Below are 21,342 nucleotides of genomic sequence, written 5' to 3'. Positions count from 1 at the left end.
TGGGTGGTTTAGTGTTTCCCATTTCATCTCCCTATTGACCGCCCCCTCCTGAACTATGGACGGCAAAAGAACCACTTGCCTGGATTGTAACAATTGAATTGTGTACAGCGTGAAGTCCTTTGTCTAGTCGATTCAGTTATAAATTGGTCCTATCTTGCTGTGCGGTCGGTTGTTCAAACAGACAAGGGAGTAAACCAAATGTTGCTTTTTACCGAATACCTACTAATGAAGACAAAAGACATCGATGGATAGCGGCAATCAACAGCAAGGACTGACAGCCCACAAACTATTCACGGATTTGCAGCGAGCATTTTTCACGAGGTTAGTAGATCAATGTTCATACATTTAACTCATAAATGTACACCTACTAACTATACTCTAACAAAGATTTGTAACCGGGGTGTCGAATTACATTAACGATCGTTTATGTGAACGTGGCTGAGCCACGTAGTTAGCGTCCACTCCAACTGGTTGGTAGTAGGTGGTGTCTGCTTTCAACTAGACATGTCTTCCAGAGTGCAGATAGATCGGAAGATGCCGAGCCAGGACAGGTCACAGCGACAACAGCCTAGTCCAAGTCAATATGTAATTATTTAGAGGTCTTATCTAACAGATTGTACAGAATTGTCATAATCAAGACATTTCCTAGTGTGAATAACAGTTTTTAGTGCGATAACATTAAACCTATCGTTTTGGAAAGTTTGGAGTGCATGTGAAAGTATAGTTCCAGTTAAGCTGCTCATCAACAAGCAGGCCTAAAAATGTACACACTGTTTCAATCATCTTGTACGTATTTACATCTGCTGAGCTGACCTTTTGTTTGCTGTTTATTAACTACCATCTGATTTGTTTTAGCGGTATTAAGACAAATCTTTTTTACAGCAAACCAATCGCACATTATTATTTTTGAATTAGTTTATCATAATCTGACATGGAGCCAAGAATAGTTGTCATCAGGAAAAATATATATATATATACATTTTAATAATTCCGGTGTAGTTGTTATTTTAATATACTTATGGAATAATTTTGGACCCAATACAGACCTTTGTGGTACACAGCATTCTACTGTATGAAAAAAATTACAATTTGAAAAAAACAAAAAGGACACTAACAGTGCGAATGGTCAAGAACATATTGCTATCGTTGGGCCGACACCTCATAAATCACGTGTGGGTCTTCCATCCATCCATTTTCTTTACCGCTTATTCCTCACAAGGGTCGCGAGGGGAGCTGGCGCCCATCTCAGCTGGCTCTGGGCAGTAGGCGGTGTACACCCTGAACTGGTTGCCAGCCAATCGCAGGGCACACAGAGACAAACAACCATCCACACGCACAATCACACCTAGGGACAATTCGGAGTGCCCAATTAACCTGCCATGCATGTCTTTGGAATGTGGGAGGAGACCGGAGTACCCGGAGAAGACCCACGCAGGCAGTGGGAGAACATGCAAACTCCACCACGTGTGGGTCTTATTTTTGCTAATTATTTACCAAACTAAAGTTTTGAAAAGGCTTACTCTCTTTGAGGATGCAATGTTATTGGTTGAAAGTGACTATTTTTTAGGTACAAGGTTTCAGCCCGACACCAATGATATTCAAGTATTAAGATAAGATAAGACCATTATTTATGCCACAGTGGAGAAATTCACAGTGTTACCAGGACCAATACATATCATCACACATATACTGATAGATATGTATATATGTGTGGATACAAATGTCCCTATGCAATATATGAAACATACCTATTACATTTACTCCCACACAATAATTAGCAATATACAGTACATATACAATATTCATATAAATGCCTAAAAAATCTTTATGTAGCCTATAGGTCGCTTGCACATCGTAATGCATCATGGGAGTTTTTTCTTCGGGCGCCATCTTGGGTGTCCGCCGGTTCACAAGGTACACTCGTGAGTTACACGGTAGAGCTTATCAACCTGATGTCATTTACGCAGTATTTTCACGATTTACCGGAAGATCAAAAACAACGATACAGGCAGAAGGTGTCTCTGTGTGGTGGGATTGATCCTAATTACGTCCTGACCAAGGGTGATTTTTTTTTTTGACGGAGAAAGCTTGCTGGCCAAATGTGACTTCTCTGGACATTTTTCACTACCTCGTGTTGACAACATGCTCCATAACACGCCAACAAATCCCTGGAGGCTTACAATTATTTTGTAAGCGGGTGGATACAGAGTGTAAACTTTAACATCGCATCAGAAGAAACTGTTGCTGTTGCACGTAAGTAAACCACATGGTGTTGGTAATTCTGCACACAAAAATGTTGATTTGTTCTCAGGCTTCCTGTTATCATTGTGTTTACATGCACAGCTGGGTTTACCTGATGTGGTTTTTCTAATCATTTTATAACAGGCAAATATGGCAGAGCGTATAAGAATAAAAAGTAACTGCACAGCCTCCCCGTGGCTTAATTAAATTTAATGCTACCCTTTCACTAGTTACATGTTACTTAATCAACTTATTCTAAATGGTTAAGGTTAACCACTCTCAGAGGACGTATTTTTAGTTTCAGTTTCCAGTACAATAAAACGTGTTCATGGTAACTACTGAGCATACTGACAGCTTTTCTTATGATCTCACGGTTAAGGAGGCTGTCACAACACCCAATTTCTGTCTGGTGCCGGATGGCAACAATTCCCATCACTTGTCACGACAACACCAATATTATTACCAGGTATGTATGGCTTTACTTTTTGTAGTTTCTTATTTAATTCTATGTTTCATATTTTCATTACAATGTTTGTAATATTTTCAGATTCAGGCACAGATGAGTTTAACTGGACGGGACTTCTGCGACTTTGTGGTGTGGACAAAGTGTGATTGAGCGAGTCCACCCAGATCGCTCGTTTTGGCCAGCTGGAAAAGCCAGAGTTTTTTTTCCCCAAAGTCCCCTCCTTACCTGAACTGCTCGGGAGAGCATTTACTAGATCAGCAGTGGACTTCCAGTGTTCCTGCTCAGCCGCTGTCACCTACCACTTGCTCATGTACTTCAAAGATGCGGAATAAAGTAGTTTTTTGTGCTGCAGCAGATTGTAAAATCAAATGATATCACTTGAAGTGTGCCAATCTAGACTGCCAAAAGGACAGTGGTTTTGTGACAAGTGTGAAACAAGGATTATTGGGAAAACTGAAACACAGTACTGGTACTTGTCTTACATTAAACAAATTTAAAAGAGAGCAACTTTTTCCTCTGTACATAGTATAATGAAAGTCATTGCGTACCCCATCAACATTACATCATACCGTCATCAGGATGGTAAGGCACCTGTGCTAAAATAAATACATTAATTAACAGTTCAATTTTATCCCTGAAATTACTACATCTAATCATTATTCACTTCATTTTTTGTGCTTTTAGAAATAATAGAGATTTATGCCATTACTTTAAGAGGGACCATATTGCACATTGAGTCAAATCCTGTCATTTGTCTTATGTATAGCTTTGTAAACAAACCCAACAATAGAATTTGTATAATCGCTGCCTTTATTAGCGCCAAACAAACAGTCGCATGTTGTCCTCCTCCAATGCTTTGATGCTCGCCTTCCTTTCCATCATGTCATTGGCAATCAAGTCGGTGTGGCATGAGATCCCTAAAGAAATAATAATAATAATAAAAAAAAAGATCACAAAAAAATACGGTACCAGTAAAAGGTTTAATATAGTACAGTAGTATAGTTTTTTTGTCAGTGTAAAAGAAATGTACACATTTTGTTGCATTTTTTAATGTATGAACATTGCTACAGGCAAATACTTATTTCTATAAACACTTCCAAATGTCTCTAAAATATAAGGTGCGTGTACACACACAAACATAAACACATACATTCACTCATGCATACAATATATCATGTAATGAATTCTGAGTGGCATACCAGAGTCAATGATGTCAGCAGTACTTGAGGGTACAGGTTACTGGAGCCATCTGGCTGCATAACTGCAACAAACTCTCTGCCACTTCGAGTCGTCTTTTCTTTGCTTGTCTCTCCTGTGCACGTTCATATCTTGGCACCGACTGGGCTGAGACATAGATGTTGTAACTTGGGACCCAACTTTAATGTTGGAGCCCAGTCGGGATGATTGGACAGAAAAACGGGCGCAGGGCGACCTGTTAAAATAAACAAATATATAAACAAATAAAATATGGAAAGACTGGTTATTTTGCCGCAGTAGGGTGGCCGTGAATAAGTTCTTTAGCATGATGTGTAGGCTACCGGGGGTCTGTTTTCTTGCATCACCCCCTTCTGTCTCTTTTTTCCAAGTTTACATTTTGCCACCAAAAAACATGTTATCGGCATTAAGAGCCCAAGACTAATCAATCCAATTTCAGCAGTAAACACTTTGCACTGGCACTACTTGGGTGAAAATGTTCGATGTTAGCTTTCGGCTAACGTCCGCTAGCCAGCTTGTACTACCGAACTTGCTTGCTCATGAATCCAAAACATAAGCAACTTGCCCATATATGGGCGGTCGAAACGTTATTAATCCTCATGCATTAAATAAAGGTAAACAAGCTTACCGCTCACAAAGTGATGGCTGCACACACGAGCCCAAAGTAACGACTTCCCTCCGGAGTCTGCACTCCTCTGTCTCCAGGCCCTGGTTCCTAGTTATTTTCGGAATTCGGAAGAAAGGCCGACCATTTTCCCCCTTGGCTTTGTTCGAACAGCCAACGATGCAGCAACAATGTACAATTTTAAACGCAGACAACAAACGTGATAGATACGTGTTAGACCGAATCACTACGTAAATGGAGGCCACCCAGCATGGCGACTACGACAAATCCGAGGCGGAAGTGACGACGTGCAAGCGACCTATAGTTAAATAAAAACAGAGAAACGCAGTAATGAAAACAGATGGCTGTAGTGTGCATCATCATCATCATCATCACATTTGTTGAAATTGAAACATCAACATCAATCACGCCACATCAATAGTCTACTGAGAGTACACCTGATTGTAAAGTCTAACAGCAACGGGTAGGAAGGACCTTCGGTAGCAAGTCCTACTGCTCCACAGCGCTGTCCCCATCTGCCCACCGGGGTGCCAGTGGGGGGGTCGGCTGGGGGCGGGCAGGCACGCCTCCTGCCCCCGCCGAGTTGGGAGAGGCCCTGCTGGTTTCTCCTCTTAACTCACTTCACTAGTTTTGCACAATACACATAGGGCACATAACACATTCCTTGGGGGGGAGAGATACACTGTCTTCGTCCTGCAACTCCCCTCCAAGTTTAATGCACCTCTCAACTAGGAGGGCAGGTGAGTCGGGTGGGCAGCCATCAGTTGGGGTAGACCGCAGTGCTAAGGAGTGCTGTAGTCCCACATCTGTGTCCCCTCCCCACCACTACACCCCTATTTTTTTTTAATGCACCACACACACGCATACTTGTACATATATCTTTGTGAGGACACCCATTAACATAATGCATTTACTGGAGGGTGCTCCGGACTCCTGGGTTTGCTCTCTGGTGTCTGGTTGGTGCTGGATTTCACTTTGTTTCATCTTTCTATTCTTTGATTCTTCCTCTGGTCTCCTGACAACTTATTGTTATTGTATTGGATTTTTCAACAGGTTTCAGGTGAATTAATGAGCACACACTCACACATGCACGCACACGCGCACACACGCACACAACCCCCCCCAAAAAAAAGAGAGAGAGAGAGAGAGAGCGCAATGATGATGACACGTTGAATCAGTAAAACTACCGAATGAACAATACTGAGCTCTCTCTCAAAAAAAAAAGAAAAAAAAAAGGAATGACCTTCGGTACCTTTCACTGTTACAGCGTGGGTGAAGAAGCCTATCACCAATTGTGCTCTCCAGGGCTCGAACAGTCCCGCACAGGGGATGGGAGGCGTTACCCCAGATAGATGACAGCTTTGTCGTCATTCTCCAGTTGCCTACCACCTCTACTGGCTCAATACTGGAGCCCAGAACAGAGCCCACCTTCTTCTGCAGCGTTACCGGGTCCCAGAGCTGCCAACAGTTAACAGATTATGCGTGGTTTGTCACGGAAATCACTTAACTCTACCTCGTTTTGGCCGTAACACTCTCTGTTATGGATATTTAAATAAATAAATAAATAAATATATATATATATATAAATAAATCATGGATCACATTGTTCATACAGGTTGAAAACAACCAAAAATAGTTGGGAAAAATAATAGTTTTATTTCGTTGTGTTCATTTCACTTAACACTTGGGATGAAAAAACACAAAAATGATGCTTCTGTTTAACCCATCCTGAAGATTGTTCGTTCAAATAATTTTTTCAACATCATTGATTTCCATCCATCCATGCATTTTCTTAACCGTTTGCTCCTCACAAGGGTCGTGGGGGTGCTGGAGCCTATCCCAGGTGGCTTCGGGCAGTAGGCGGGGTACACCCTGAACTGGTTGCCAACCAATCGCAGGTCATTGATTTCAAGAACGAAAATATTTATATTGCAAAATGCAAATGTTGGGAGAGTTTGTAAATGATTGAAAAACTAATTAATTAAAATGACATTTCCACTACAGCTGCTGTGATCCAAGTGTTTACAGTGGGACATATAGGCTACTGTCGGCTATTTATAAATGTAATCCTTTTAAGTACTTACTTGTTGCAGACATTGTAAAGTTGAATGAAATTAGAAACCAGCCAAGTGCAGCCATCAGGGCTGGTAAGCCACAAAACCGCAAAGGTTGTGTCACGGTCAAATGACTACCAAAAGTTGATTGACCTTCTGACATTTTGTGAGGCGCCTAACCGTTTAGCATCAGTAGCATCAATTTGTGCTCATTCACATCACGAGGGTCCTTAGACCTTCTGTTACAATTGACATCCCGGCAGGTCTTTGATCATCTGAACACAACTGCACATAATTGAAATATGCAGATCATTTGTCTTGCCTTCCCTTTTCTTTCTTTTTTATTTTATTTTTCTAAAGGGTTATGTTGAAAGCATTGCGCTCAAAAAGCCCGTTTCCCAAGCACCGGGCCATCGGAAAAAATCATTTATGGTTCGCTTTCCAGCTGAACTGTCATGGCTAAAAGGAAATGAAGGGGTTTGGAAGGGGGCTATAGGGAGGGAAGGGGGACCTTTCGGGACTGGGGGGGTATGTCTTTCCTTTGATCTTTTTAGGGCAACGAGAGGGGGAGCTGGTTCTGAGCTGGCAAACACATTTAGCCAGTAATTGTTCAGATCAGACTGACAGTCAGTCTTAGAAATGCATGGACAAACAAAAGTTTACAGCTCCAATTGGAAAAGTCAACAGGTCTCACATCGGGCTCATACATAAACAATGAAACTATTTAGATGGATCTCTACTTTGATCAGTTGTTTGCGTTTCAATTATCCAGGTTGGACGAACTGGCAGCTTTTGTTAACCTTACGTATATATAGTGGGCTGGCCTGTCATTTTCAATATAGAATTATCCTGTGCTTCTGTACAACGCACATCTGAACACATCTCAGGGAATCAAATCTACTCATCTATGAGAAATACAGAGTACATCCAAACATTTTGTTGACAATGCTGCTTTTGCTTTCAATATTTTCTTCTGCAAAATTAAAGTTGACTCACCATACAAATGTTTTAATTGTTGTTGTGTTAACTAGGAAATTGAATAAAAATACCTCTTCAGTCTGTCTCTAGCTATCATTTTATTTGACATCTCCTGCCTGATCATAATATCGCTCAGGAAGATAGACGATTTATGTATGCCCCCATTCTTTATTTAATGATGAGTAAATTTGCCGACAAAATTAAAATAAGTAATTACACTATCTGAGGGGTGCTGGATTTAAGACTTAGAAGAAATTCAACATATAATCAGTAAATGCTAATGCATAAAAAACCCTATAGAATAACATTATACAGTAATGCATGTGATTTGCTCTCAACATTATATCTAATTTTAACATAATTTATTTTATTGTTGTATAGTGTGCAGGATTCAAAAATGGACAGATTACATTTTATTATTTTACAAAATGACTTCTTAAAAAAAGTGAAAAAAAAACGAAAAAAAAAAAAGATTAAATTTAATCAATCCAATGTCTGCATACTGCATTGAAACTCAACATTTTCTCTTTACCACTTGGGGGCAGTGGTAAGTAGTGTAGTCATCAACTTAAGTACCTATTCCACATAAAGTTGTCGTCTTTTTCTTCTTTTTCTTTCGGCTTGTCCTGTCAGGGATCACTACAGATAGTCATCTTTTTCTATTGAAATTTCACAAAGTTATGTTAAAAAAAGGAAAGTTGACCCATTCAGCCCCTCCCAGTTCATCATACATTAATTAATTAAGAGTGCATTATTTATATCTCCACCTCCCGTAAAATGTGTGTCCTAAATAGACGGCAAATTGAATAAAATTAATTTTACTCTCAAAAATACTGGTTTCAGGAGATTTTCAATGAAAACCTTAATGACGACCTCACACCCAGTCTGCATCACAGACTGTCAACAGAAGTTGTTCCCTGGGAAAATCATCATCTTGCAGACTGTTTCGGAGCCCATGCAACAAGTTGTTAGAGTTTGTAAGTGCTTTTTGATTGGAGCAGCTCTGTGTTAGCTTGTGGCATTTGAAGCTGCTTAGTGAGGCAGGGTCACGTTCCCTGTTCACCCCTGCTATTCTACGGCCTCCACAGGGGGGTCGTGGCAGGGGTTAAATTGCTCCCTAAGCAAATGAAAAAGCTAGATTTGTTTGTTTATTCTTAGGGATGGTGGTGGTGCTCAATAAAATGGATGAAAGTGATCTTACCCCCGTTTTTTGCACCGGAATTGCTCCACATTTGCAAGGCAGCATGGCAACACAAAGGTGTGATTTTTCCCACAAGCTGGTTCTATAGAGAGGCTAGACCAGTACCCTAATTTAATCAATTTACAGTCTGCTGTCTTTCCAGTGCATGCAAATTTGAGAGTCAGTGCAATAAACATGCTGTACTGTCATTCACATCTCTCCAATTACAAATAAAGTGCTTATTGCTGTCAGATTACATGACTAAGTTATCCTAAGGGACACATTTTAAGTGTTCTTGTGTCTGGCAGCTTCAACTCAGTCATTTGAAAAGAAAATGCTGTGTTAATCCAATGTGGAAGGACTTAAGCAGATTAATGTCAAGTATTGTCAAGACCATTTTATTCAAGTCTCTTGGTTAGACAGGCTTTTGTAGATGAAGAATCACCAAAAACTGCTCCATTTCTCTCTTGCATCCCACACCAGACAACATGTATTTAATTTAATGTAACATTCAATTATAGAAGTACACAAGCATTCAAATGTTTGGGCTCTTCGCCACTCATTTTTACATTTGTGTGATTGTTAAAAATGTGAAGCAACATTGGAAACGAAATCTTTTCGCAACTCAAACAAATAGTATGTCAACTAGTGTTTCAGAATGCATTGATTGATGTATTAGACCTCAGAGATGTCCACTACAATGGACTAGCCCTGTTTGTAACTGGCTTGGGACCAGATAGTCAAACGTCAAATATGTCTCTGTACCAAATTGGACAATTGGGATTTGGTGATGGAATAATTCTAATCTGCTTCCTGAGCACCGTCAAGGTGTCCTTGAGCTAGGCAATGACGTCCAAAAAGCAGCCAACTCACACTGGTACCTCTCCTCTCCCTGCTTGTCTTAATCCATTTGTGAATCAGTTACGTGATTGGAGCATTGAGGAGATAGTCAGGCATTGCTCTGCTAGATCAGAAAATGCCCCTCCCCAAAGTGTTTGAGCATGTGGAAAAATATGCATTCCATCTCACATTTCAAATCATCAACAAACAGCAACATTTCAAGTTCATGTAAATTGCAAGGAATTACTCCCATGCCTAATACATGGCTAAATAAGTCCTGATTTACTAATGTTTTGAGTGTGGAAAAAAATTGTTACAAGGTAGATAGCTCATGCAAACAGATGTGTAAGCTTATGTACGAACCAGGTTTATGTCTGCTACATGCGCAAAATTGCTGGGCAGCTCATTTTGTGTGTTCTGGGAGGAGTACAATATATAGGCAAATAGATGAATTTTGCACACACTTGGTGATTTTGGTGAAGTTGGTGAAGTTGTGACATGTGCCAGTGCCTTGTATGTAATGTAGACTAATGTAATAATGTATTGTAAATACAATGTAATGTTTTGATCGCTTGTCGATGTTGTCTATTTCATATGATGCCGGACACGCCGCTTCTTCGATGCATCAAAAATGAACTGTCTGCCTGCATATGTCACAAATATCACTACACATTTCCACTTATGCTCTTTTATATGGGATGACATGAACATAAAAATGAGCTATGAAATATGAAACTTTAAGATGAAAAAGAGTTACAATGACACCCCGCCCCAAAATGCACAAAGGCTATATTGACTTGTAAATACAATAGTTTAGTGTCTCTATTGTGGGGTGGTGGGACAAAACAAAACAAATTTTCTTCATGTGACCAAAAGCATTTGATATATCATATCCATGATAAGTTATCAATAAAGCACTTTTCACAGGCCACATCAAATGGCATATAATCTTTTAATTGACACAAAATTATGAAATCAAATTTCCCACTGTGGTAATATGACCTCATTTAAGCAAGAAAATACCACAAGGAGCAACAACAAAATAACCACATTTTGGCTGATGCCTCAGAAGAGGAATTGTAAGCTGAATGTGATCTTCAAAGTTGAGGCTGATTTCGTCTCTTGAGAAGTCAAACTTCCAAAACGTTTAAAGGGTTCAAATATTGGACAATGGCCTTGCCTGCTATTGGAATTGACTTTCCACTGCTATTATAACAGTTCCTTTCAAGTTCTTACCTCTTTTCTAAGCTACTGTGCTGTGCATTTGGCACCTCTGTTCTATCACATAGCAATGGTACAATGGCAAACAGGTCCTAGGTGGGGGACCAGACAAAGCATGACACAAATGACCCCTTATGATGATAAAAATAAATGGATCTAGATTTCCCTTGCCCGGACGTGGGTCACCGGGGCCCCTCTCTGGAGCCAGGCCTGGAGGCGGGAATTGAAGGCGAGCGTATGGTGGCCCGGCCTGTATCCACAGCCCGAAAAGGTAAAGTGGGTCCCCCTTCCCATGGGCTCACCACCTCTGGAAGGGGCCAAAGGGTCAGGTGCGCAGTAAGGTGGCGGTCCCCCTTTTTTAAAAAATGGGACTGGAGGGTGTGTTCCACTACAGAGGGATCACACTCCTCACCCTCCCTGGTAAGGTATATTCAGGGGTGCTGGAGAGGAAGGTCCGTCTGGAATCGGAAAGCTGTCCTGCTATTGGTTCAGAGCATTCAAGGGCCAATAGCATATCTTAGATCGGCATGCAGTGGATATGTCACATATCAGTGAATGTCGTGCACGAGCAAGACACAAGATGCTGCATCCAAAATCCTATATTAGTGTTGGAATTAATGGTATCGGCATGTTACTTGTGAGTACTCACAGATACCGATACCACTGTTTATACCAGTATCGGTATCGGAACAACACTAATTATAACACACCTATTTGTAACTGTAGTTTAACATGCAAGACATATTTAATACAACAGTGTCTTTATTCATTGTTTCAATTAAACATGTTGAACTGACAATAGTAGAACAGTTTTCAACCAAATAAAAAAAAAGTGCATAATTACTCGAGATTAATCTTACAGCTGCATAATGAATGTTAACATGAACATTAAACAAAGTGCACTGAACACTGAACAGTTTCTGAGTGGTTCTTTCCTCCAACCCGCGTTTCATTCCTTCTGATTTGATTGTGTGAATATTTGTTAATTGTGTTGTTTTTATTTTTGTTTGTCATTGACGAAATTGTCAGTCACTTTTAATTTTCGTCTCAATGAATGGCTTCTATTTTAGTTTTAATTTAATTTTTGCCTGGAAAAAAAAAATGTTTGTGGCGAAAATTTTTCGTTGACAAAATTAGCACAGAAAATTTGCATATAACTGACACCCAGTGAAATGCATTGTGTGGGGGGGAAAAACAACATTATATACATTATATAGTATAGTAAAGTAGTTGTTGTGGTTTTTGCATCGGCCTCAAAAACTCCTTATCAGTCAGGCTGTTTACTGTCCATTTTGAAAATGTACCAATGGTCCGCCCCCTCTAAATTGTGGGTCAGGCTCTTCTGCTGCTGTCAGGCCGAATGGAAACTGAACTATTCTCGCAATGTAATTACATATAGTCAATGCAGCTCAGATACAGTATGTAACGAGATAGTTGTGAATATATGCTGGGAAACATGACTAACACGTTTGTTGCTATGCGAGTGGGGGAGAGCAACTTTGGCTAATCTTTATTTCTTTTGTTCATTCTTAGTTTCTTTCTTGGTTGAATGACTGACACGAGACTGTCTTTACACGGGTGACAAAATAGACTGTCGTGTTTCTCTGTCTGCCATCTTTTTATTTCTTCCTGAACATTGGACATTAATAATGAACCACGCACTGTGACATTTTGTATGTAGTTCAGGCCAAAAAATCTATATTTTTACATGTGAAATGTATCCATCCATCCATCCATCCATTTTCTTGACTGCTTCCTCACAAGGGTCGCGGGGGTCCTGGAGCCTATCTCAGCTGGCTTTGGGCAGTAGGGCTGGGAATCTTTGTCTCACGATTCGATTCGATTATGATTTTTGGGTCTATGATTGGATTCAGAATCGATTTTCATTTCTCGATTCAAACGATTTTCAATTCAAAATTATTTGACAAATGATTTCTGCTTCAATTTACAGATATGCACAACATTGTCATTATCTACTCCGGTCTGCTTTGCAAGACAAAATGACAAATAGAGACATTAGTGTCATTTTTTTGTTTTTTGTTTAAACATTGATTAATTTTGTATTGTGACTTTTTCCACAAAAACAGCATGTGGGCTACAACTGACTTTCCCCCTTCTTCTTCATTTCTAACTTAAATAAAATAAATTTTTAGATATTAAATTTCGATTCGATTAATAAATGAGAATCTCGATTCTTTTATGAATCGAGTTTTTGGCACACCCTTAGTAGACGGGGTACACCCTGGACTGGTTGCCAGCCAATTGCAGAAAAGGGTGGACTGCCACTGGATGGCAACCAGCAAACTTTCAATCAAGCAAATAGCTCTGCAGGAGCTATTTGCGCTCCTGCTGGCAAACAAGCACAAACACACTACCCAATAGAGAGAAATTAACCAACCATCCATAAACCAACAATAAAGTCATATGAACACAAATAAATTATTTACTGTGGATTGGGTGTGTACTAATCATTTAAATACATAGTCAATGTTGATGGAGACAGACGAAATGTCAATACATGTATCGGATTCAACCTTCTAACATAATAGCAACCCTTTCACATTCTCTTTCACCCACGTGTGTACCTGCATCCCCACCTACTTTTCTACATGCTGTGATTAGTCAATCAAGTAAACTTAGAGGCAACAGATTAAAGAATAACACTGGAGATACTGAGTGCTTCAGAACCTGGTGTAAGCTAAAGCCTATAAACAAACATGGCTGGATCATTCTGACAACAGCAAAGCGCCCTGACACTGACATGCTGCTATCTACTGAAAAGGAAGGAGGGGGTGATCTTCATGACTTCAAATGACCTTGTTATCCTTGTTCAGATCAGACTAAGAATACCCTCCTTGTTAGCTTTCCCTGGTCAGGTTTCATCTGGGGTGATACAAAAGACAAGAGTATTTCCTCTCTGCTCTGTGAAAAGGTGTTAGTGCAAAACGAATGTTAGAAAAAGTCAGAAAAATAATCAAGTATAACATTAAACTACATTTTTTTTGTGCTGCATTACATGTAAAAATAACAACAACAACAACAATAATAATAATAATAATAATGATGATGATGATGATTATTATTAGGGGAGTTCAAAACAACTTTTTTCAGACTGATACCAGTAAGAGTGCTCAACTCCTGAGTAGTCATTGATACCGATACCAAGTACTGATACCACTACTACTTTACCACGTAAAATTTCCCCCCAACAAAACAATGACAGATTGTTTTAAATATGGCATTGTTCCTTAAAATTGAAATTAATGGCAAATTTATATTCTAATTTGTAGTTTCTGATCCGTTGCGAATACCTTGGAATAAGGCTGGGTATCGGCCCGGTACTTGCTAATACCTAATAATAATAATAATAATAACAACACATTATACATTATACAATTTTACACGTCAGTTAAGCAATATTGATTGACTTTATTTTTTGCCATGAATAAATAATCAGATTTTAGCATTTAAAAAGAGCTTCGCCATACATTTGTACAAAGCATTATGAAAAATTAAAAACTTTAAAAAAAAATGTTGCAAATTACCAGTGCTGTTATGTATACTGTTGTAGCATAGAAATTAAATTTAGCTAACATATTGGCAGCCCTTTACGCAGTGCTCTATTTTCTGGAATTACACTTTAATAAATTCCAACAATTATTCAGTAAGTACTTTTATATGTTGCAGCAATTTCCAAATCAAATGACAGGGAAATAATACATTAACAACATAAAAAAATATTTATTTTGGAATGTACATTTATTTTTATTATATTTATTATTATATTTATTGTGGCTAGCTGTGCAGTTTAGTTTTCATTTGGTATGTTTTGGCCCGTCTATGTTTAAAAATACACTAATTGTCAGATGAAGGGGATTGTAATATGCTTGTAAAGCGAGTCAATACATGGAGGAACTCAATGTGGGCTTGCACTAGCGAGTAAGTGCCTCAATATTAAGTGTTATTAGAGATTGGAGGTAGTTTATATGTATTGCTGTTATGTACAAAAGCACAATATTGTGTTTTTTTAGTATGAGCTCTTTTTATACAGTATTGTGACCTTTTTTAAATATTGGCAACCTCCCCACAATATCGTGATAATTATCGTATTGTGAGCTTCATATTCTGATATAGTATTGCGATATTTAGATATCGTTACATCCTTAATATATACATATATATATATATATATATATATATATATATATATATATATATAACTTTAATGGTTTACCTATAATTGAAAAATTGATCAGTTGTTAGTCTTTACATTTGGATTAAGGTGCAAACAAAACAGATCCAAGTAGTACCAAACAAAAATTTATTATCAGTATTTCATTACACATTTAAATAAATATTTCATCCTTAAAATTATTTTACACGTCAAATAAAATATATATTTTATATGTAGAAAAACATACAAATACAAATAGACAAAGCACAAGCCAGTTCCAGGTGTAATGAGTATGTCCAGGGTATCTTTACAACTTTTTGGGGCATATTCACTAAGAATGTGCTGCGTCCAGTAATAGCACGAAATATTGCACCACAACTGCACCCGCAGTCGGCGCCCAGTTACCCACCTATTCACTAAGGATATTGCTCTAATCATATACCGGCGCAAACACGCCCACAAAACTGACAGCAAATTTGCACCTGATTTACCACACATGGCAATGGATTTGCGCCAAGAACATAGTTGTTATAGTAACAGCTGCGAGAAAGATGACATTATCAGAAAGCGAGGTTGAACCGAGAGTAAGCGTTTAGAGCGCCATTAAGCAGAGAGGATGACAACGACGTCATTCATTCATAAAGTACAAATTATTGGTGCGATCGTGTTTCAAAAATATATTTTCAGAGGTTGGTGTGGCCGTACAGTATGCATCTGGCACGAAAGAATGATCGTAAAATGCCTCCCCGCTATTGCCGATCAGCCCGGGTTACGCGATGTGTCTTAAACTAACACGGAAATATTTCCCCTTCGCTCTCCTTTTCTCTCTCTCTTTCTCTCCTCTTTGCGTGATCAGCCGCGCATGTTGTGCGGCAAATGGCATGTACTACCGGAGATCGAGGTGCGTCAGGTTAATACATGCTTTCCAAAAACGTTATTTGCGTCACGCAAACGAGGTGTTGCTATTTGCGCTGGCGTTAGTGAATTAGACGCTGCATATCAATGAGTCTCATTTGCATTGCGGTGGGCATATTTTGCGTCAAATGTATGCAAATTACCTAATTTACATACGCGCAAATAACACCGGCGCACCGTGACGCAATCTGTTCGGCAGAGCACTTAGTGACGGATTTCCCCATCTGCACGTGTTTAGTGAATTAGGTGCTCCCTAAATGCTCCATTTTTGCCGGTTACTGCGGTGCAAAGGCGACGCAAACCTTTGGTGAATAGGCCCCTATGTCTTTTGTACACAACAACTCCACAGTCCTGTAATAATCAAATATAGCTGCCTTTGTTCCACTGGATTCTACAAAATGTTTGAATTGTGTTACGAAAATATATTCCCCTCATGACAGGTCGTCTGGAAAGGAGCTAATCTGCCAATGTCAACCACATAAACATGGCCATTGGTTACTGAACTCCTCTCCATAGAAAAATGTGATTTGGCAGTGCGTTCTAACTGTTCAAGTTTCCTTGAGCAGCAATCAAGAGTATACAAAAAAAAGACCCCCATAGTATAACAAATAGAAAAAAAATAACTCTACTAACTTGTCAACAATAAGTCAATGAGTTGTGTGCGTCTAAAAAAATAACTCTTTGCTTTTTGTATTTTATAGTCAGGAATTAAAAATCTGATGTAGAAAAATAGAGCTCTCATTTTTGTCTATTTACAGCCTTCCCCTCAAAATAATAACACATCAACTACACATTAAGATAGAATATTGCTGGGTTAAGAGGAGCAGAAGCGAGCACTGAATCTACCTCTGATAAATCTACCAGTCCGTCTGTGTTTCTCTCTTTTCCACTTCCATTCTTCAGCGCTCTGATGAGTACTGTGTACGTTTAGTCCTTTGGTTGAAGGGGTAGTGAATGAAGTCAAACGGCCGTTGGTGGCTGGGATGCGCAGGCTGCTGACCCCTTGGCAGTCTCTTCATAAAATGGACCTCACGCTGGTGCTGCCGCGTCCGCGATCCTTTTCGTGGTCGTCCTCGACGGGTGAAGGCCATATACCATCCCTCATACCGGGCATTCCTCAGCGCAGTGTAATTGTTCTCCAACACGATCTCAGTGAAGATGCAGTCACGGCCTTGTCCGTTTTTCTGTCAAACCACAATTGTTTTTTTCACACTTAGAAATGAAAAGCAAAATATGAACTGCCTGTCCCCTGCATGCACACTCCCAGACACATGCTAACTCACTGAGCTACACCCCCCCCCCACCCCCTCCAACCCACCACCACCCCCTCCCCCCACCACCACCCCACCCCCCTCCCCTTGTTCTGTAAATACAGCATATGTTACAGACATTACAAAATTGGGGGGTGCTTTTATGTGCAGTGAATTTTTCAGCTACCAACTGGGGATTTACTGTGGGGATGACTTCAAAGTTTAGTGAATTGTCACTATTAATTGGTTGATAAATTAATTAACAACAAGAATGACATCATTTATAGCAACTAGGTGGACAAGAAGTAGTAGCGCGCCGACTCACCCATCTGCTAAAAATGTAATAGGTATGACATGGATCTTATGAACAGGTAGATGCAAAATATTCTCTCTGCTCTCTTTTTTTTTCTCCACAAACACTCATGGGGCTGGGACATGCTGTAATTGAGCTATGGGCAGATGGTAAACGAGGCAGGGTGCTAGGTGGGTGGGAAGAGAGGGCAGTGTGTTTATGTGTTCACTGTGAAGGGAGGGATGAAAGGGTGAAATGAGTCTTACAATGTTACCGCCATACAGATAACGTATTTATGTTTTTGATTGTATCATGACCTCTCTTTCCAATAATAATACTTTAAATGTGTTATTTTACTGTGTTGTGTTCAGATGTCTCTTATTATCTTGCACCTTTGACTTTACGATACAGTGTCATGATATCTTGCCAAATGTCAACATAGATTGGACATGTGTTATAATTGTCTATGAATCCGACTGCAACTCCTTTAATTTAGCTCACGTGACCTTTGGCATTTGACACAAGGTCCAACAACAGTACAGCTTCTCACCTTGCCAATGAGCTTCCCCCTCTTGTTCATACAAATGTAGAGGCCAGTCTCTGCTCCCTTGATACGCACACGGCTTCCAAATGTGTCCGTCTCCACAATGAGTTTGGCTGACGGAGGGGAAAAAAAAACAAAAACATTTCCATTAGCAAATAGGTCTGTTGACACACGTTTAATATTTTCATCCGCCTCATCTGACCTGCACGATTGACCTAACAAGACATTATGTATGTATACATGTAGATCAGAAACAGAAATACTTTTCCATGGATTTCTGTATTTCTCCACAAGAACCTGTGGAATCATTCCCATGGATTTATGTATCCTGAAATTCTTTCAAAAATGATAAAACCAGGTGTCTTTTGAGTCTTTGAAAGTTAAGGAGGCAGAGCCCATCATCGCCATCAAAAATTTATTTTCAAATAAATCTGCATGGGCCTTTTACTTGACGCTTCACATTTATCTCTATATCCCCACAAATACTGTAATGTTAAGGAATTATGGGCTTTCCCCGTCTGGATTGTTTTTCTGCAAGATGGAAAAAAAAAAAAAAAAGGTCTGGATTTATGAAGCTGAGTGAATTTGCAGAGAAATAGTTTGTTTTCTCCACACATGGTTTTTTGAAAAAGATTGCATCATAGTAATGATACAAAAAAATGAGAAAATCCATGTTGTCTTGAAAACATTGTAGTTCCATTCCATGATGATTACTGAGATTAGAGCATGACCTGTACAGCACAGTTGAACTGAATAAAAATCTATTACGAAGACACCCCCACACACTACTCACAATACTACATTCACATGCATTTCCTTTGCCTATATTATTTCCATAACCTGATTAGTTTGTGCAGGCCACACACAAATGACTTTCTCTTGCACGAGTAAAACAACAACAAAACATTAAAAAAAACAAATAAAAAAAAGGGGGGGGGGGGGATGCAATTTTTGTCATAGGCACCGCATACCCCAACCCAAAACAAAAAGAAAGAAATACAGAAAACTCTGTGTGAAAGTCCACTTAAGCCAATTTAAATTCAGGAGATTTTTTAAGTGGAACTATGCAGGAAAATTTTGGGAGGTCGATGTAAGACTTTAATGGTTCTTCCAGACCAACAGAATCTCTGGAGGACGTTCAGCACAAGTCACAGTCAGAATGACACTATTTGAGCTTCATGCGTTTCAAAACTACACCAGTCCAAATGGTGCAAAATATGACCACCTCAAATAGTGTTTAATTATCTGTGAAATAAAAACAAAATCCATCTCAATAAATAAAAGTTGGCAGATAATTGTGAGCTGTTTCTAGATGGTGCTTATTTGCACATTTCAATGACAAATTCCAAATATATAGATCATTTAAAATAGAAAGTGCAACATTTGTAAAATAAATAAATAAATAAATAAATACATTAAAAAAAAAGTTTTTTTGTGTTTTAATCTTTAATAAAGATGTAAAAGAATAAAGAGTCATCATAGAGAAGACTGATCCACAAGGAATAAGAAAATATATATTAGTTCATTTAAATAAATGGGTTATTGTAATTATTATTATTATTATTATTATTATATTATATACTCATTGGAAATAATTCAAATCTAATTCTAAATTCACCAACATCATTTTTAGAGGACATTTTAGAGGATGTAGACAAACGTGGACCATACCGTGAACGGCTCCATCATCAGCCATGGCGTTGATCTTCTTGTTGGGCAGGACCTGCACATGCTTGCCGCTGGTCCGACTGTACAGCTGGTAGATCCGGATCAACCTGCGGCTCACGCGGTCTGTCACTTTGCTCTGCTCGCTTACATGCTGCGTGAAATTAGGCGGGGACTGATTGGTTACCTGTCAGAAATTAGATATCATCACAATCCGTACTACGTGTAGCCTGCATGTAACTTTTTTAATCGGTTACTTGTTAAGTTAATGTACGTGCATGTTAACATGTTTGTTTGATTGTTTGTGAATTGCTTCATTAAACGACAACTCCCCCCAAACCAAAAGCGGTTGTGTAAAATACTTTCAAACATTTAATGCTTATTATTTGATCGCTTCCACCTGTCACAGTCGCCTGTGATGGAATGAGGAAAACATTGCTCTAAGAGGAAGTAAACCCCGACGACACTTTTTACAAGATTCGTAAGCAGGTCGAATGTGAGGATCTGTGCCTCATGGGTCCGTTATATGTTCATTAGACCCGACGGGTCGCCCAATTTACCGCAGGGGCCTTATAGTTTCATTTCACATAATGTGTAAATCCTGGCGGCACTTCACAAATGGTCTATTCTAAAATGAAGACACACGAATAGCCTATTCTTATAGGTAAAAATAAAATATTCAACTTACCTGAGCGTAGGTGAAGAATGCGATTATGTGTATAAACCTGAAAAGCGGGAGAGGGGGTGGTATTACAAATCACATTTTATCAAGTTATTTGAAACATTAATGCGAAAACAGTGACGCTGGATACTCACACGTAGCTCGATGTGGGTCGCATATTGGACGGAGGGGAAGACGTTTCTTGTGAGAAATAGATCGATCAAGCTCCAGGTGATTTAATAGAAATCCACAAAAGTCAGCGGTCCTGGCAGGGCTCACGGACCCACAGCAGACTTGGTTTGCTTTTACACCATATCAATGTCAAACGGACATCGGCCGCTGCGCTGCTCCACTGAGCACACCATACAGTTAAAGTTGATGAATGACTTCAACTGGTTGAACAGAATGTTGGCAAAAAGTCTTAAGTGCACTTACAGAAACTGATTTGTGCGTTGAATTTTTCTAAAAGGCACTGCATCATTTAGTGAATCTATTTTCATTTTTCGTTTCTCTCTTCTTTTTTTTTTAAACCCGAAAGTCATAGAAATTCATCCGTATTGTCAGACTTTTTGTTGTTGTTTTTTTTTCTCTCCGCCTGCAATCTGCGCAGTCCTCAGGGTCCAGGTGTGAGTGATCCTGCGCCGGGCGTTTTCCTCATTGGTTTCGGAGGTGTTCGAGAACCCGGATCCACTTGTCTGTGGTAGAACTGCACGCAGGACGCTCCTTCTTTGCACCCTCCGCTCCCATCCCACACCGCCTGTCAAGCGTCTCACTTGGCGCACTCTCGGTTAAAATGTCAGGCTGATCTGCAAAGAACAAGCCCCTTTTTGCAGAACAAAAGCGGACACCCCCACGCCCTCCTCGCCAACACCCCCTACCCCCCCTTTGATTTGAAACATCTCTTCACCTGAGAGAAGTCGGCCTACCCAACTCTTGAGAAGGAGAACTGGGGGTGGGTGTCACGAAGGAGGCTATAATGCCAACCCGAAACACATATCACTGTCTCCATCCCCACAATAAA

The 21,342-nt window shown here is 39.5% G+C and overlaps 1 protein-coding gene and 1 long non-coding RNA gene across 2 annotated transcripts; one reads left to right on the top strand and one right to left on the bottom strand.

Annotated features, from left to right (window-relative positions):
- The first annotated feature begins 1,862 nt into the window (after positions 1-1,862).
- Positions 1,863-3,260, top strand: LOC144001383 (uncharacterized). The gene is made up of 3 exons (XR_013278470.1): positions 1,863-2,253; positions 2,621-2,707; positions 2,789-3,260. It is a non-coding gene; the product is annotated as an uncharacterized LOC144001383 (long non-coding RNA).
- Positions 3,261-15,310: 12,050 nt separating this feature from the next.
- On the bottom strand, positions 15,311-21,105 carry fgf8a (fibroblast growth factor 8a). Its single transcript, XM_077495101.1, has 5 exons — positions 20,477-21,105; positions 20,349-20,385; positions 19,667-19,847; positions 18,002-18,108; positions 15,311-17,093 (listed from the first exon to the last, which is right to left on the bottom strand). Exons 1-5 carry the CDS (start codon positions 20,497-20,499, stop codon positions 16,809-16,811), a joined length of 633 nt encoding a protein of 210 aa, XP_077351227.1. The 5' UTR covers positions 20,500-21,105; the 3' UTR covers positions 15,311-16,808.
- Positions 21,106-21,342: the final 237 nt, after the last annotated feature.

Source organism: Festucalex cinctus, chromosome 14 (genome assembly GCF_051991245.1).
Source record: "Festucalex cinctus isolate MCC-2025b chromosome 14, RoL_Fcin_1.0, whole genome shotgun sequence".
Classification (NCBI taxonomy): Eukaryota; Metazoa; Chordata; class Actinopteri; order Syngnathiformes; family Syngnathidae; genus Festucalex; species Festucalex cinctus.
The sequence above is the reverse complement of the archived record's forward strand: the minus strand, read 5'-3'. Positions and strand labels throughout refer to the sequence as shown.